Below are 19216 nucleotides of genomic sequence, written 5' to 3' on the forward strand. Positions count from 1 at the left end.
TGTAAGGGAGGTCTTACCGGGGAGTCTGACTGATTTTTATCACGGAATCATGGAACAACTGTTATGAGTGGGGGCAGATTTTCCCCATATGAATTTCTGAATCATAAATCTCACATATTTTCTGGCAAATCATACTCTCTCAGGGAGTACAGCAAGGAGAAGCATGCGTAAGCAGGCATTCTCAGAAAGTTCATGCACACAGGACCAGATCCTATATTTTCCTTTGCAAAAATATCACCTAGAGAATTTTTCCTGTCATCATGGGAGAAGTCCAAGGGGGGGCTCTTAGGAGGCAATGGACGAAGTGAGACGTTCTCCAGGTGTTCCTTGTGCTGCGTGGGCTATAAAGGAAGTCAGCTCTGCAGTACTGAAATCTGATTTTACAATTCACCTAGATAGTATCTTGAATACCAAAAGAGTAGATGCACAACCCTAGCTTTCTCTGCACTGAGAACATGCTATAATAAATAGCTAAGTTTTAAATTTAATGTTCCTCCATCAAGTGCACAGCACGGTGAGAGGACACTGGCAGAGGCAGAGCAGCTGCTGACATCAGAGTTATGGAGTCACTCTCAGTCCCATTCTCAAGGCCTCCACCCCATCTGCCTTTGGAAGCTTATTAATCATTAGCTCAGCAAGTACTCACTGAGCAGTAGTATTACTTCACTAACCATTCTATTAGCTACTGGGAATTTTTAAAGAGTTTGGTCATATTTGCTCCTAAAGGAATTTTTAATAGATAAAACACAAAATATGCAGATAAATCCAGTGTATTAAATTATTTGTGTAAAAAAGTATATATGTGTATAAACATATTCACTTTAATACTGTCACTCTTACTACTCCCTTGCATTCCAAAATGCTTTCTTGAGTGGGAAATTAGAGGGGCAGAGGGCAGCTGGTACAGTGGTAAATTCCACATAACCCAGAGTGCACGTCAAGTCGTGCAAATGTCTTCCGGGGGAAAAAGATTGAGAATCACTGAACTCAAGAACATACTGTAGAGTATGTTTTTTCTTGCAAATTTTACACTGAATTTAAACAGTTTGACACAGTTAATTTTTTGCAAGACTGTTTCTGCCAGAGACATGGTAGCTACTTGTAGCACGTGATGGGATTATAATCTATTCTGGAGTCTCAGTCCCACTTCACTCCCTGCAGCTACATGTCCTTACCCATGCACATGGTCTGGTCCTGAGAAGCCTTAAAACCGTTGTGGCAGATGCACTGGTAACTTCCTTGCAAATCAACACACAGGCCATGACTGCAGACATTAGGAATTTCTAAACATTCATTGCGATCTAAAACAAAAAATTAAAACACATGTTACATGTATCTGATTTTTATTAAGACTTCTTCATTTTTCACAGATGTGTTTCTCTAACCTGCTATTAATTATTACAGACAGGCTGAAAATGAATCATAACAACAGATGAATCAAACTAAGCAAGGCTTTAAAGTACCCAAGCCTCCTTTTTTAATCAGTAATTTTTTTAATGTTTATTGGTTTCTCAAGGATACTAATTTAGAGATTTCTTTTCTCAACATAGTAATCTGAAAGATATGGTCAAATAGGTTCACTATAAATAAGTAGGCTGAGTTAGAAAATCTTTTCAGAATTATTTTTGAAGTATTTTTTGATAGGAAAGCTCGGGATACCTTTATAGTGTAGGAAATCTAAAAAATCTTGTGTTCAGTGCCAAAGAATAAGTCAGCCTCTCGCTTACCTACACAGGCTCCGTTGGGTGACAGTTTGAACCCTGCAGCACATTCACAGCGGTAGCTGCCAGGACTATTGATGCAGTCTGCATTCCGCTGGCAGAGATTGTCACCGTTGCTGCACTCGTCAATATCTGAAAGAGCAACGACTCCATTTTAAAGTCTTTCATCATTGCATTAGGGCTACATTCATTTCATCACTTTGATGATCAACTCTTGAATAATTACGGAAGAAATAGTAAAAATCAGAAAACTGTCTAAAAGCCATTTATGTATACCAAGTTTTTTTTGGACCAAGGACATACATTATTCAGATTACCTTCGCAGACCAAAAGCAGGTCGTTGTAACTGAAGCCTGTGGGGCACTCACAGCGGAAGCTGCCAATCTGGTTAATGCACACGCCGTTTGCACAGATGCCTGGAATCTCTTTACATTCATCAATGTCTGAAATTGAATGGATTTGGTCAAATATATGTGGTTCTGCTCAATGTATTTACCATATAACCTCAAATAATGCTATGTGCACTCTGGAATGCGAACATATTCAGTGTCACAAAAATCAATTATATGCTGGCATGGTTGATTTTGTGGTTTATGAAAACATATAAACCATAACATAGATTAGTTCCTCTAAACACTGATGGAAGAATTTAATTAGCTGATAAAATGTACCAACTAATTTTAGTGTCAAAATGGCAAATGAACTTCCTACAGACAAGCCTCTTCTTCAAGTTATACATCAGGTTACCCTAACTGTGCCTGTTCTTCTGATAAAGAAAGCTTTGTTTTTTCATTGTGTGTATTTTGTTTTATATATATTCATGATGGTGACTTAAAATTATATTGTTTACTAGATCTTTGAGGAAGAAAAGTAGAGTGAGCAACACAAAATACATTCAGAAGGAATTAATTTATATGAATAATAATTCTGCAAATTCATAATTAGACCAGTAGAAACAGATACTACAAAAATACACCAGAAACTTAAACATGTACTTATGAAAATATCAACTAAAGATTAAATAAGGTAGATTATTTAGAGTTATGTAATACACCATACATGACAAGGAAAACTAAAGTTTTAGCTTGGAATGTAGGAAATCTTGAGATAGTCACGTAACTATCATAACTCAATCACTACACTATGCTGATAGAATACCTTTATCAATACTTGGTTAGAGCCTTTAATTGTGTTATTTCTCTCTTGTCTAACTGTATTAGAATCAAATCCAGATTATTATGTTTTGGGGTATTCTTGAATTTTAAAAACATTTTATAGATTTTTACAAAATGCTATATATATGAATATATATATACATATTAAAATAAACACAATCTGGAAAGACTTACCAACAGCTTTTCCTGTGTGAATATCAAAGGTGAACCCAGGAATATTTCCACATATGGTTTTGAAGTCAGCTTTAAAATATAAACAAAGCAAGGCCCTCTTAAAATTCTCAAACTTCTTCAAAATAACATTTCATATATTACTTTCACAAAATATATTTTATAGTATTCACAACCAGATGTTTTAATTTCTATCATATTTATTTAGTAACAATGCCAACTTCTGCAAGGCGTGGATCCAAGCATCCTTTACCATTATTATTAATGTTATAATTATTGCTATCATTAAGTTTTTACTGCTCTGATATTAGAAGGTAAGAATTCATTACAAGACTCAAAACACCTACTTACATACTTAAATTCTTTTTTTCTTTTGATATTCAGGGCTATAAAAATGATCCAATTTATACAGATTGAAAAAACATATTAGAATATACATTTTAAAAGGGAATATGGATTGCACAATGGCATAGACACACAAAAATAATTTTGTAGCGGAGAAACAGGTTAACAATGAATAATGAATGAGATGTGAATTTTGCCATTTTTTTTCACCATAAGTGTATTATTTGTTGGGATGTGAAATTTGGGTCTTCAAAAGCAATATGTCATGAAATAAAATTGACAATAAGAGTTATACATAATTCACCAAATTAATAGAAATGTAAAAGAATTCTGATTTTTAAGAAGCAAAATGCTTCTCATGCCCATAGCTACATGAGTGAGTCAAACTCCTGAGAACAGTATTAGATAAAACTTGTACTACACGCTATACTCCAAGTACTAGCAGAGCAAGGATCTTGTGTATTTAATCCACCAATATACACTGAGCATCCAGAATAGACAGAGGCACATAATAGATGCTCAATTTAATGATTTCTAAGTGTCTGGCAATGTGCAAATTATAATTTATATACATCATCTCATTAATCATCATTACAACCATATGAATTAGTCACCATCATTATTTATTAATTATGCTTATTTTATATATGAGGAATCAGTTTCAGAAAGGGTAAATACCCTACATGAGGTCACACAGTAAGTGGCAGAGCTTTGATTTAAACACAGACTTGTCTCTCAAACTTAAGCCCTTCATTTCTCAGAAAGAAAGCGGTATTTTAATTCCCCAAACCAGTGATCTTCAATTTCTTAATGATGGAGTTTTTAAGTTGACAATTGTGAGAATGTTTCTTTTTAATTTTATGGACATAACTGTGGTAAGTTAGGGCTAGGAAAATCCACTGGACCATTGAATTTCAGCCACTGAGAAAGTTCTGTGTGTCCCGTTTCATCACCTCTCTCCTTAACTTCATCGCCACATTATGTGAAACATTTAAATACATACACCCTACGCAGTATTTAAAAACAAATGCACAGTCAGTGTTTCTTCTTTGTCCTATTGGTCCAACTCTTAGTATCTGTAGCTATTAAAATGATCACTCTCAAGGTCATAAAAGAAGCTGAGTGGGCAACGATTTTAAAATAAGCATCTTTTGCTTGTCTCTCCTTATTATCTTTCATTTTTTGTTTCAAAAGAATGTCTTGTGAGAAAAATATTACCATGTAAAGACAATTTCTACTTTCTGCCTAAAAATTTCATGTAAGTCTGAGGGAGAAGATGTATAAAGTACACTTTGACAACAAGTTGCTTTTATGTAAGGTTTGCCCATCAAATACAGTTTTTGCATATTTTTCAAGATTGAACTAAAAAAAGATCCTTGTTGAACTCAGTTTTTCTCAAAATATTACAGTCTCCATGTCTAGCACAGTGATGCATGGTTCAAGATAATGAGTTTAAACGGATCAATGCTGTGAACTCTAACTCTTCAGCAATGGATTCTACTTTCAGGATTCAGAAGACATATTCAACACATGTCTCAGAAATTGGTGTTTGAATCCCCAAGAAGGCCACTTGGGAAACCGAACCATATGATGCTCTTGGGCAGTTTCAGAGCTGAGCATCTCCGGTTTTAGTACACACTGACTTTGGCTCTGCTGTCACACACACGTGTGTGTCACTGACATGGCCTTTGGCGGAAGAGCGAGCTGTGTGCTTACCAGTTCCCGGTGTCGGGCATGGCTCACAGGGCTTGTTCCAGGCTTTACCCACATTGTATGTGCAGCAGCACATCCTCTTTGTCACATTAAAAGGCAGCTCATTCTCGCAAGTGGTTCCATTATAGCTTCGGTAGCAAAAGCTTTTTCTCATGTCTACAAAGAGAACAACAATCCGGTTAGTCAATCACATCAGCAAGTAGCAGGTAATGGAGCCCACACAGCTGCAGACAACACAGTTCTGAAAAATTTCTCAGTTATTTGCAGCTATCTTTAAAAATAACTCTTTAAGTTGACCGTAAATCATTTTTAGATTAACATCTCTCCTGTTCTTAGATAAGAGATTTCATTTATAATTTTCTTGGGAGAAAATGTTAGTACATATTTGTTTCTCCACTCAAAAGCATTTATTTAATTGAGAAAGTATTAAGCATTAAATTTCATGTGTTCTTTTATTTGTATAATGTTCACTTTGCATGAATAGAGAAGAAAAATTAAATATATACTGCTAACATTTGACAACATTTTCTACCTTAGACTCATGCTTTCTGAAATGATATAGCCAAAGGTCAAAAATGTAATACTGAGCCAGCAGTTTATAAGACTCCGAAATACTTCATCATTCATAAAGACTTAATTTCCAAACATTCTGAACAATAATTCTGAGACATAAGTGCTTTCTGTGTGAAGTCAACAACTGTGACAAATTTTCATCTAGGGGATCTTTACCTACCCATGCAGTTGTGGCCCCCGTTGACTTGCATGTATTCAGGTGGGCAAATGCAGGTGTAATTTCCCAGGGTATTGTAGCAGGTGCCAGGCCCACACACACCAGGGTGTGCAAAACACTCATCGATATCTAGAGCGCATGAGAATATCCATTAATTAATAAAGATATTTTTCAATTAATTTATATTACTTAGGCTACTGAACATAGTATAGTTGGTTGCCCAAGTCTCCATTTACACAAAATGTAGAAATACAGAAAATACTCCAAAATATGCACTTACATAACATAGGTATATCTTTCTTCAAAAGAAAAAAATTTCCAACATTAAAACAATATAAATCATCTGAAGAAATTATTCTAAAGTGCCCCAAATAATTTACATGGCACCTATATGCATATATTTTTTAAAATTCACATTCTTCAAATGGAATTTCTTTAGAACCTGCTTTTTGTCTTATGTCACTTACACTACATTTTAATGCCAACTTTACACTGAATGTGGGTTAGGAAAGCCTTTATCTTTGTAGCTCCTTTGAAATTAGTACCATTCAGAGAGTCTAGAAGCAGCTGCTGGTTGTCCTCCTTATTAAGTCATATTTCTTCCAGATGCATTTAACTAACATGTTCCAAAAGAAAGGCCATAATGGAAATAATTATATGTTTAATGTTCTTTTTTAGAAGCATTCATTCATTCCATAAATAAATATTGAGATCCTACTCCAAGCTAGAACTTGGAGCTACAAACGTGACTAAGACGTGGATCCTGCCCCCAGGAGCACCCAGTGTGGTGGTGAGACAGTCCCACAAGGTGACTGCAACGCCACAGGCGGAGTGGGGGATGGAAACGAGAAAGGCCTCTGCACAGCCTTTCAACATCTGCACAGCGTGTAGTGCAGCATTTACAAATTAATGAAAAATATTAACTTAATATTACCATTTAAGCTTGCCTATTTTTCCTATATAAAATAGAATTCCTATCAATATTTGAACTAATAACTTATTTGATATTATATGTGTCACACTACTCCATTTATATTTAATTAATCTTCCTAGAAAAACAATGGTGAATTATAGCAAATGAGCTATAAATTATCATCACACAACTTAGCAACACTGATATGAAGAGTGACGAGCCCGTGGATAGATCCTTTGACAGGATGTGAGGGGGCCTGGGGGCCTGTCCCCCGGGGCCTGTCCCCCGGCCTCAGCAGTCACTTTATTTTAAACAGCCTAACCATTTTTAGGGATCAATTCACCTCACCTTCACAGATGCGCGTTTCCTCGCTGAGGTAGTAGCCTTGTGGGCACTCACACTGGAAGCTCCCAAACGTGTTGATGCAATTTCCACCCTGGCAGAGACCTGGTAACTCCTGGCATTCGTCAATGTCTACAAAAGTGGAAACATTTCATTTACCACAAACACCAACATGAAGAGTTAATATCAGAGCTTTCAGAAGGGTGATCCTGTAGGACCAGCAGAGCTCTATGCATCCAAACGAATGCGCACTTAGATGGTGGGTTTATACCAGACATGGATTTTCTTGGCTTTGTCATGGGATTTTGCAATTACCTGAGAAGAGTAATAAAAGCAAGTTTATTTCCATGTCAGTTTGGGAGATGGCAATAAAGAAAGTTTCTCTGCAGAACAATCAGACATCAGATCAGGACAATGGATCGGATCCTTACTTCTTAATCAAAGTCACTCTTTGACATCCTCGTAAGTGACTATCCATCTGTAATTTTACTAAATAATTTTGTAGGGATTGCTCCTCCCTAATTTTCCTGCCAGCTTTACTCTACAATTAACTCTTTACCTTGCTTAAATCTGGGTGACAATAAGAGATTAGCTCACCTTCTAAGATGATTGTGATGGGGTTAGGTCTGAAGCCTTCACCTCCAGGACACAGGGTGTAATATTCAGCTACAAAACAATGGAAAAACAAGAGATGTGATACCTTATCCCAGGGGCTGAGACAATGAGCAAGCAGTCACCAACTGCCAGGCTCGAAGTACCCATCCTAAGGGGTACTTAGGATTTTTTTCTTAGTGTCCTTTCAAATATATTTAAAGTATTATATATTACATTTTATGTGAAAAAGATAATTACTCCACAAATCATGTACACAGCAGAATAACAAAAGCCATGTTTTTAATTAAAGAAAAAACTCCCTCACAACTCATTTGGCTATTAAATAAAAACTAAAAGCCTCTACAGTATACAGGTTTCCGCTCATGTCCATTACCAAAACATATGCTTCAACTGAAGGCGTTCTGTGATTGACTTCAGGAATACAACACACCTACGGGCCTGAACTAAACAACCTCTGAGAGGGATCAGGAATGGCCTTTATCTGCGATACCACGGAGAGTTGATATTATGACCATTCATACTGGATTGTGGTTAAAAATTGTTCTTTTAAACATATCATGAAAAACATTAGGAAGAGAGGAATCTCAATTCCTTTCATATAAAACACTCTTGGCTGGCTTCAGCATAATCACTGAAAGTAGTCCAAATTCAGTGTTTTTTGGTCCGTCCCCAGCCCAAGAACAAAACGGCGACTGGTCTCAGACGCAGTCTGTGTCCACACTCACTGCTGTTGACGGGCGGGCACGTCTCGCACGGGGTCCCCCAGGCCTTTCCCAGAGAGCAGCAGCAGGAAGAGCGGCTGACGCCCACCCCGATCTCAGTGTTGCAGGAGAGACTCCCGTCTCCTCGAGGCCCGAACTTCAGGTAGCAGTTGCCCACGCGGTTGTCTGCGGAGCAACAGAGGAGCGTGAAATCACCCTTGCTGTACTAAGAATTCCTTTTCAGGGAAAAGTCACTCAAAGAACGAAATTCAAATGTTGTACGTTAACATGAAAGGTTCATTTTAATCCTTGTAAAAATCAATCTCTTGCTTTAAACCTTTTAAAGACTGAGTCATACAAAGCAAATTACAACAGACTTTCCTATGCTTAGAAATCTGTATACATCACATTTCCCATCTATTCACGGAACAGACAAAACAGTCAGAAGTTTCTCCTTTGGCACATTCTGGACCTTCAATGTTACGAATGCAAGAAATTTTTGGTATAAGCAATCTATATCATGAGTTTATGAATGGAAATAAATCTAAGGTAATTTAGTTTAAAACTATGTCTTATATCAAAGAAATATTGATAACCCCATCTCTTTTCTCTCCTCTCCATGGGCTCCATTCTCCAATGGTTTAGTTTCAATTTGCACAGCTAGCTTTGCAGGTTTTGGAAAAGACAGTCTGTAACAAATTTAGAGAGGATATTTGAGAGATCAGTGAATCTAAGACGTTTTCTTGTTGTTTCCTACAGTTACCATCTAGAGCACTTCCATTCATTCCATGGGTTAAAATATTACTTTTCTGCTAAGAACTCAAATTGATGGTTCCATCTCTCATTCCTCCCCTGAACTCTAGACCTTCTGCCAACTGCCAATTTGTTTTTTCTCTTACATATCAAACAGTTAATTCAAAGTTAACATGTCTAAATCAAACTCTTGATGTTCTTTCCTCCACCTCCAAAATCTACTCTACTTCTCTCCCAGTCTACTGCATTTTCAACAAACGGCACTCAGTCTTTTTCAGTTGCATAGGCCCTAAGCTTTGGCATCATTTTTAGCTCCTTACTGTCATTCCTTAGTCAATCCTGTCAACTCTACCTTCAAAATGTATCTGCAATCTGACTGCTTAGCACTGCCTCTATCACTCTATCCTCAGTTCCAGCCACCATCACCGCCTGGACTGTTGCAACAGTTTCCTAACTCATCTCTTGGCTTCCATCCTCGACCCAGCTGTAGTGCACTCTGTTTCCTGCCACAGCCGGAGTAATCCTTCAGAAGCACTGCCTTCAGCCGGGCCACCTCCGATACAGTCACATCTCAATCAGAGTAAAAGCCAAAGTCATTACCAATCTACAAAGTAATTTTCATCCCTGGCTGCCAACACTGGAATCATTTGGGCAGCTTTTGATTATTTGATTTTCCATCTTGTTCTTGTTGATGACTCCTGGACGCAGAGCAGCGAGTTAACTCACGGTCCCGGTCCTCATCAGGTTTGCGTTGAGTCACACCTCCTGCCTCTTCCCTTCCTCTCTCTTTCATCCCTATTCTCCACTCCCATTCCCCTTTCTCTACCAGACCATCCGAATGTATTTCATGTTATTAATTTTTTACATGTATTGTTGCAAAATAAATACTTTTGTTTTAATGTGTTCATTTTATATTTACATAAATTGTTCTCTGTCATATATCTTAGTTCATTTTACAACTTTTCAAGACATGTCTGCTTTGTAAACATCCAGTCTGTCAACTCTATGGTCTCCCTGCCTGTTTTTTGTTAAAAAAAATCTATCTACTTTCCAAAAATGATTTCTAAACCTCTGTCCCCACAAAGAATGCTGCAGTGAATGTCCTATACCTGTCTCTATAGGGGTCTGTGAGTTAATTTCTTTGGCATGTAGAGCCCAGAGAGGAACTGCTAGTTCTCAGAGTTTGCACATACTTAGCCTTCAGTATCAGGAAAAGAGACATCACCATTTGCCATCTACATCCAATAAACCCTTTAAATTTTTATATTTTTAAGTCATTCTAAAAATAATTTACACAAGAAAAAATGCATAGTGGAAACAACTTTACTAGTAATTTTAATAAGAATTTCATCATGGCTAACTAAAATTTTTATTTTATATTTTCTTGGTTTTGAAGATATTGTACCCAAATGGTCCTCTGAATGCAACTAGTGGCTTACCGGGGCTCATTCATTTTGTAAAACTGACTGCAGATTTCAAAAACATCTCTAATAGGTTCTAGCTTATCATTACTCTGGTTCTTCTTCTTGTTTTTACATCATAAGAAAGAAATCTTTTTAAACAGCAGCAGCTCGTTGGTTTGCTGATGAGAGGACAGTCACCTTCTTTGCTCCACACAGGGGGAGCATTTGCTGGTTTAGATTTATCAACACCAATAAGAATCATCAGTGCTATGATTTTCTATTTCTACATCACAAATTTCTTTCTAAGAACCTTTTATACATACCTGCCTTTATGGTTTGTCCACTTGTGAACCACATCGATTAAAAATTTTGGTACAGAGACATGATAAAATTTGAAAGAATACATGAATCTGAGATGGTCCAGGTTCTTATTGCCAAATGCTGCGTGCTGAAGTTCTTTCTGTTGACTAAGTGGATGAGAACACTGTATTTCCTCTGTGTACAGAAATATACTGTTCACTTACTCATCGATTCTTGAGTTTGAAAAATTTCATGTAGAAAATTGGTCTCTGACAACTCCTGGCCTGGGACAGTGCTTAGATGATCAATTTCCATCATCTTTAAATCTAGACAAGAAAGCTGTTCTGTCTCTGTGCAGTCATCTTCTGATTCATCTAACAACTGTGAAATTGTTTCCACTGCCAATTTTTTTCTCTTTGCCATGATGGCCAGAAAGCAACGACTTCTGAAATTCTCAACTGTGTTTAATAAATGCTGAAAGAAGATTTCAAATGAGGTGTCTCCAGTCCTCTTTTGTATTTTCTTGAAAGATGATAAATTCTTTGGGCAACATAATAAGAAAACTGAAGGATGAGACCACAGTAACATTTCATTTCACTATTGCCTCTTCCTTCTAGGTGATGCCATAATTTTCCATTTTCTTATTATTTTATTTTATTTTTTTAGTGACAAGGTCTTGCTCTGTTGCCCAGACTGGAGTACGGTGGCACAATCATAGCTTACTATAATCTCAAATTCCTGGGCTCAAGGAATCCTCCCACCTGAGTCTCCTGGGTTGCTAGGACTATGGGCATGTCCCACCATGCCTGACTAATTTTTACATTTTTCTGTAGAGATGGTGTCTGGCTATGTTGCTCAGGCTGGTCTTGAACTCCTGACCTCAAGTGATTTTCCTGCCTCAATCTCCCAGTGTTGGGATTATAGGCCTGAGCCACTGTAACTGGCCTTTCTTACTATTTTAAGCTCTGTTTTAATGCTATTGGTCATAAATGATGAATATTGATGAATTAAAACCCAAGACAATAAAATAGCAAAATGTTTCAAGAGAAAGGAAATATTAAAATCACTGACATCTTATAACGTATCTTAGACTTACAGAAGGGCCCAGTGGACCCTTATGGTATCTGTGAGATAGAATGAGTCTTTGTTTTCTGGAAATCACTAAGAAAGAATGAAACCCATCAAGTGTCAATCCATACAAATGGAATTGCCCCCACAAGAAACCCCCAAACTAAGACTGATTGCTGACAGCTAATCTGCACGAATATTCTGCGCAGAGCTGCCGGGCCACGATCTCCCACAGGCCAGCCCTCCACGCCCCACAATGCACATTTCCACATTGCCTCATGTTGCCAGTACACGAGGTGTAAAGTGATATTCAACACAGTTGCTTTACCTGGATTTTTTCTTCTTACTAATGATTTTGGGCATTTGTTTACTTTCATTTGTTAACTTTTGGACTATTCTCTTTTATTAGCTGCCTGTTCACAGCCTTAGCTCTAAGGAAGCTTTTAAGAAATACTGAGGCTCCAAAGAATCAGAATTTATGGGGGTAGGGCAGACAACAGTGTATTTTTAAGGTTCGAAATGGGATTTTACTGTGCAGCCAGGGTTGGGCATCACTTCATGATCTGGGCGACTGTTTCTTCTCTGACTCCTCTCCTCATACTCTGCCCTGCCCCCTGCCCCCACTTCTTGCCATGCAGCCGTGGGCTGTGTCTCTGACACCACCATTCTCCTACCACAGGCCCTTTGCACTGGCTGCTTCTGTTACCTGGGGGCTTCTCCCAGAGGCCCAGTTGGCTTGTTCCCCCTTCCCCAATGTAACATAGCACTTCTCCAACCACCTCGAGTGCCATGACCTGTTCTTGCTTTTTTTTGTCTCCCACCCACCAGAATGTAAACACAAAAGCAGAAAATTTGCTTGTTTTGTTCACTGTTGGAGCATTAGCCCTCAGATAGAAGGCGGTCAATATTTACTAAATGAATGATTTTGAATGGAAAAGGCAGAACTTGGAGTAGCCATAAATAATAACTCAATGCATTCTGCAGAACTTGAACACAATATATAAATTGCGTAAAAATCACAGCAGCAAATATCCCCTCCATTTGCTATAGGCCCATAGAACTGACAAGGAAGACAGCAGGCAGATTTCTACTGAAGCAAGGAATTTCCTCTTATTTCCCTCTTTAAAATTTTCTGTGCTTGCTCAGGAAACTCCCCAGGCCATTTACTCCTCCAGGCAAATACTCACTAAGATACGGGAATAGGGCTGATGGCAAAGGATGGGCAATTATTGTTTAAAGATCAGCTATGTCAATGACAGATTCTGAGCCTTCATTATCTCCTCCTCCCCCTCATCTCCCACCTTCCTTTACTCCAATCAATGGTTTGGCTCATGAAACCCATGTCCCTAATTCCTTTCTTCTCATCGCTTCATTTGTTTTACTCCTACATGATGCTTCTTGTAGGCAAGAGAAATGGCCATTCCAATAGCTATACCCCTCTGGGCCACCCGGCCAAGTCCTGGCCAAGGAGCCCGGCAGCAGCCTGGGACACTGCCTCAGCTCTGCTGCCTGCAGGCTCTGACACCTCGAGCAAATGAATGCACCTGTCTGAACCTTGGTTCCCAAGTCTGCGAGAGGAGGAGGTTGGAGAAGATGTCTTGAAAATGCTTGTTTCTAAATACAATTTGGAAGATAAACACAATAAAGGTGACTACACATTATTTGGTAATACAGAGTTTCTTAAGGGAAGGGATTATTTTGTTTTTAGATTAACTATAGCAGACATTCATCACAGTTCACTACCAAAAGAGTCTGAATATTCAACTCTACATAATTCTATTAGTTTGTTTCATGTAGCTTTACTTACCCACACAACCCACACCAGTGGGGTTCAGCTGAAAATCGGGTGGGCAGTTACACTCATAGCGACCAGGCGTGTTGACACATAAGCCGTTTACACAGTTTATGGGATCCGCACACTCATCAATATCTACAAGTATTTAAAATGCCCACGTTACCATCTTTACTTTCCATATGCATGCCACTGTTCCAAAGAATTTGGTGGATTTTTTGCAAGTCAGTAGATTCAAGATCATTATGAAGGACTCAGCACAATGAAATAAAAATATTAAATCCTTGTATATGCCTAAAACAGGTTCCAGAGATCAAGCACATGATATTTATGACAATATCATTTAATATTCTTAATAGACAGATGTAATTAAATGTTGCTATTCTGAGGAAAAAAATTATGCCACTGTTTGCTCAACTAAATTATATATGTTTATACATGTATAGATGTACATATACATGAACATGCATATAGACAAAGAGATACTTTAGTAGTTTCATGTTATATATTTAATATTAAGTTGTCTACATAAAATGGATCAATTCCATAGTTAAAAATAAATGTACTGGGATGTAATTTTATGTTTGAGAAAAATGCATAACCCAATGCACATATTAGCTAAGCAGAAATTTGAGGAATTTTGATACTTAGCATAGAACATTCATTTCGACGAACTGGAACCCATCTGAGCCCGTAACTAGCCCTACCTGTGCAGTTCCCTCCCGTTCTGTCCAGTTCATAGCCATCATCGCAGATACAATGAAACATTCCAGGCAAATTATTACATGTTCCAAAGACACAAATATTTTGGAAGGAGCATTCATCAATATCTGAAGATTAAAAAAAAGTAATCTCCTGTTTACAAAGGCATTTAAAATTTTTGATTTAATGCATAACATTAATGGGCTTTTCTAAGTTCTCAGATGTTTCTATGCAGTAAAAAATTTTTTGTTTGGCTAGGTAGGTATTCAAAATGACAAGCAAATAATGTCCATATACTAAACTGAGATATAAAAGATATATTGTTTTCTTGGTAAAATGTGTGCCTAGCATTTTAACTGTTTTGGATTATAATATATTTAAATAAAAAAGGATTGGCTTAAGGCATAAAAAAGAATACAAAAATTAAATATAAACATGTTAAAGGAATGAAATTACAAAAAATTAAAGATAACAAAAGATTCTAATTAATTAGCACAAACACCAGATGTTTTACAATTGGTAAATTAAAACAAAAACATACAAAAATTTTAAAATATTACCTTTAAAATTATTTAACTTTTTAGTTTTTACTCTTATTTTATTCTGTAATTTTATCTGTCATTATAAAATCAGTTATACACAGGGAGGGAAATGTCTTTCCTAATACTATGTAGTAAGATGGTCCATTGCTCCACATTCTAATAAATTTCATTAAAATATCTCTATTGAATTGAATTAAGAAATTCAGTTCATGAAGGTCTTCCATGAGGCTTTAACTCACGGTCAATACACGTGTCCTGACTCATGAAAATGAAGGCATATATGTGTATGTTTAACTGTGGAAATAATCTGTATTTCTACTCATAAAAGGGGCATGCACCTTTTTGTACATAAATTGCCTACTATTCTGAGAATGCAGACCAGGCATGTCATTTTAGGCTAGACTAGACAAGCCATCCTAAACTGTTGTCTTGAGACAGTTATATCTTAAGTTTAAAAGGGTTTTTGGTCATTCATGATAGTTAAAATGATTGGTTTCCGGTACTTTAGATTTAAGGTTCCAAACATGTTTAAAAGTACAACAGATGTGCAAAGGCGTCTTTTCTTGTGTCAAGGGGAATAAAGTTATTCTCTTTATATGAATGAGCAAAGACTCATTAAGCTAAATTATAATTGAATTATGTTAATCTATAAGTGAAAATGAAATTGTATTATCAGCCCTCTGAATTTGTATTTTACTTTAAAATTACCTTTATTAGAAATATCTTCCATTTAAATAATATTATAACAGTTGTATACAATAAGGTATTTTAAAAGAATACTGTCTTGACTTTATAAAACTGATGCATACTAAAAAATACAAACAATACAAAAAAGTATTGATAGGAAAACAGAAAAGATAGCAAGCAATACAGAAAATAAGAAACTAAAAACAAAATTCGCTCAAAAATATTTCCACCCAGAAATAATCAGTGATGAACATCAGTGACTGACATCATTATCACTGATGAATATTATTCCAGGTGTTTCTACATGCATATTTACAGACAGTGAAGCTGAAACAATTTCCATTAATCACATCAATTTTCATTATCTTAACAGCTTCCAAAATACTTTTTTAATGCCAAAAAAGAAGGAAAAACACTAAAATTTTGCCATCTTTTGGCTTTATGCTAAAGTTCAAATGTAATTTTTAGATAGCATTAATAGATTCTGTACAATGAATGATAAGAAAATTAGCACTCATATATCCCTCTAACTCCTTATTTTTGTTAGCTATGCTATTTTCACTTTTCAAATATTGATGGCAGTTTACCATAATCTCCACAGTATTTAGTACTAATTCTTTACTTAAGGAGATCTATATGGCTTTGCTACAACTTCTCCATTTATTTCTCGATTGGCTATGTTTCACTGCTGATTAGTTGTTTTCCCCAAGAATGGAGGAACTTCTATGTAAATATAAGTTTTTTTTCTGAATTATTTTACTTGTAAGAATATCCCTATTGTCTTTATAATTAACCAACTAGTCATATGTTTCCTCAGAATTTTGTGGGCATTGATTTAATGTCTCTGGTATTGAATGTTTGTTTAGCTCATGACCTGTCTAATCTATCTGAAGTCTTGAATCCTCTATAATAAAGTTGACGAGTGTAACGAGGCTAAGTTTTTCTCTTATAATTTGGCTTTTTCCTGTACTTCAATCCTTTCCTCTAGTTCTGGAAAATGTTTGGTTGTTTGATACTTTCTTCATTGTGATTTTTTTGGCTTTTCACTACAGAGACACTAGTTATACTGATGTTTATGGTTTTTATCTTTTCTTTTACAGTGTTAATTTCTCTTCCTCCCTTTTTTGTTCTCCGTGATTATCTCAAGCCCTTTCTCTATGCTAGTAATTACATTTTCAACTGTATCTTTTCTGATTTTTGCTGTTTCTATTTAATAGTTCTTCAGTTTTACTGCATTAGTCCCCATTTCTTATTTGTCTTGACTCTGCAATCTCCTTTTTATTAAACACGCGATTGTTTTTTATAATCTTCTCTTTGAACTTGTTCTATCATATTTATATTAAGGTCATGTATGGCACAAAGAACTTATGGGAAATTTGCTTTTGCTTCTGGGGTAGTTTCCTTCTACTCTGGTTAGGCCTTTGGCTGTGTTTTTTGTATACTCTTTTCTTTTGTTTCCATAGGATGCCTGCAGAAGTCATTACTGTTTATTTTCTGCTTGTCCACATACTACTTGGTCTTCTCTTTCAAGAGCTTGTATTTACTTTCATACAGTTCAGATGGAATCTGACATCTTTCCTTCTATATCAGAGCTTTATTTGGAAGACTGCCTGGGGTCTGGGTCTTGTTAAAACTGCTCTTCAGTAGCCCAGAGATTCCTAGGGTGGAGCGAGAGGGAAAGGAGGATGGGCAGGGCTCCATGCGGCCCCGTGCTCCCAGCGCATGGGCCTGGCCTTTGCTCTCTCTCCAGACGTCACATGAAATGGGCTGTAGCAAGGTTCCCTCCGTCTGACGGAGCCCCGTGTCTCATCCCTGTGGCAGTTCCTCTGGGTTTTGTATTCCCCCATTTTGGTGGGGAATGTTGGGAAATGGCCAAGTAATTATTTGGATTCTATAGAAATTCTGAGAATTTGGGGTAAGAAGTAGATTCAGAATAAAAAATGTTGATCAGAGGGGGATATATTTATAACAATATGGGAAGACACCAAGGAATTAAATTAGTAAAATCAGGAGAAACTGTCCAGGTGAGCCAGACCTTACCGGAAGAAAGAAGAGAAAAACAAGGAGAACAGGCAGAAGCATGGAATTACATTTCTGGGATCTCAAAAGTCAGTGTTCAGATGAATGGGGCAGAGGGTTGAACTGAGGATGAACTACCTGTGTACCATCCTGAGCTGCCTGGTCAGTAGGGATTTCTCTTTGTGGTAATGACATATGAGAAAATTAAACGTGAAGAAAGTGCAGTGAACAGTAACTTATTTAGCACCACCTTAGCGGGAGAGTCTGGGGAGAAGTTCTGGAAGGGCCTATGCCATCCATAAAGCAATAAATTTATAAAGAAAAAAATTCTATCTAGGTATAAAGAACTCATGTTGGCAAAAGTGTCTGGCTACTGCTAACTTGTTCCTTCTCCTACTAACTCTTGTCAAGCTGATGTAGACACTAAATCATGCATAATAATTCCATATCCACATTGACTCACATTTTCTACTAATTAACTTCAGTGCTTAGAAGAAACCAGGATTAAGAAAAAAAAATGTTTACTTTATAGTTGCCTTGTATAAAATGGATTAGATTCTGCCCAATCTGCTGGGTCAGTGGTGAAGCATGAACGCTTTCAGTCTTTAATGTCATCTTTCCCAGGGCCAAATCTCCAGCCCCTTGTTCAAATTGGTGGCTCTTTATGGAAAATTTAACGATCTTTTGGCACACTTTCTCCAGTGCCACATCTGGTGGCGGAACAGAGTTAGGCTCTACTCTGAGCTACCCCAGATTGTATAATTTGTTTTGTTTGGTTAAGGCTGATGAATTGTGTGCGTGTGCACGTGTGTATGTGCGTTGAGCACTGGGACTTACCATTTCTGCTCATTTGATTAGACACTAATGTCGGGGAAATATCTGTTTCCATTTTATCATCTTTACCTAGCAGTTAGATTGAGTTTTTTTTTTTTTTTTTTTTTTTAAGGTGTTCTGTGAATAAGAAATTTTGTTGAAGCCCTTTGGCATAGTAATTATTTTTCATCTCTTTTCTTTCTTCCTTCACATTTTCATGTATTCCCTATTCATCAAACAATCATGGCCCATGCTATATGCAGTGTGAAGTGAGTCTCTAATTTAAAAGCAAATCCAAATTCTTTTTTTTGGAAAGAGACCATACTAGGCACAAAGTCCCATTTCTAAGAAAGAGGGATAATGCCATAACTTAGAAGAGGCGACATGACTATTAAGCACATGTGAAGTCCCCGAAGAATCCCTGAGCAGGACTCCCTGTCCCAGACATACAGGCGGCAGACTCCAACATGAAGGCAGATGCCAATACTGAACTGTTTAGGTCTTGATAAACACAATAAATAGCAGTGATTGGGGCAGGTAATAGATCATATTTTAAAAGCTGAATAGTTTTCCACATGTCATTCATTTAGCGATAAAAAAAAGAAAAAGGAAAAAAGAAATGGTTAAAAAGGGAAAGAAAGAATGAGCCAAACTTCCAACTATTGGCTCTTGGCCAGGAAAACTTCATAAGAGATGAAAGCCGCCTTCATC

General features: G+C 37.0%; 1 protein-coding gene across 1 annotated transcript in view; it reads right to left on the bottom strand.

Annotated features, from left to right (window-relative positions):
* The window catches only part of FBN2 (fibrillin 2), a 257674-nt gene that overhangs the window by 38191 nt on the left and 200267 nt on the right, over positions 1-19216 (bottom strand). Inside the window, exons 35-45 of the mRNA XM_045565793.1 lie at positions 14450-14572; positions 13758-13880; positions 8451-8612; positions 7708-7776; positions 7117-7242; positions 5859-5984; positions 5129-5281; positions 3071-3139; positions 2039-2164; positions 1728-1853; positions 1176-1301 (exon numbers count right to left, since the gene is read on the bottom strand). Of these exons, the coding sequence (XP_045421749.1) occupies positions 1176-1301; positions 1728-1853; positions 2039-2164; positions 3071-3139; positions 5129-5281; positions 5859-5984; positions 7117-7242; positions 7708-7776; positions 8451-8612; positions 13758-13880; positions 14450-14572 (1329 nt within the window). The remainder of the gene's footprint in view (positions 1-1175; positions 1302-1727; positions 1854-2038; positions 2165-3070; positions 3140-5128; positions 5282-5858; positions 5985-7116; positions 7243-7707; positions 7777-8450; positions 8613-13757; positions 13881-14449; positions 14573-19216) is intronic.

Source organism: Lemur catta, chromosome 12 (genome assembly GCF_020740605.2).
Source record: "Lemur catta isolate mLemCat1 chromosome 12, mLemCat1.pri, whole genome shotgun sequence".
Taxonomy (NCBI): domain Eukaryota; kingdom Metazoa; phylum Chordata; class Mammalia; order Primates; family Lemuridae; genus Lemur; species Lemur catta.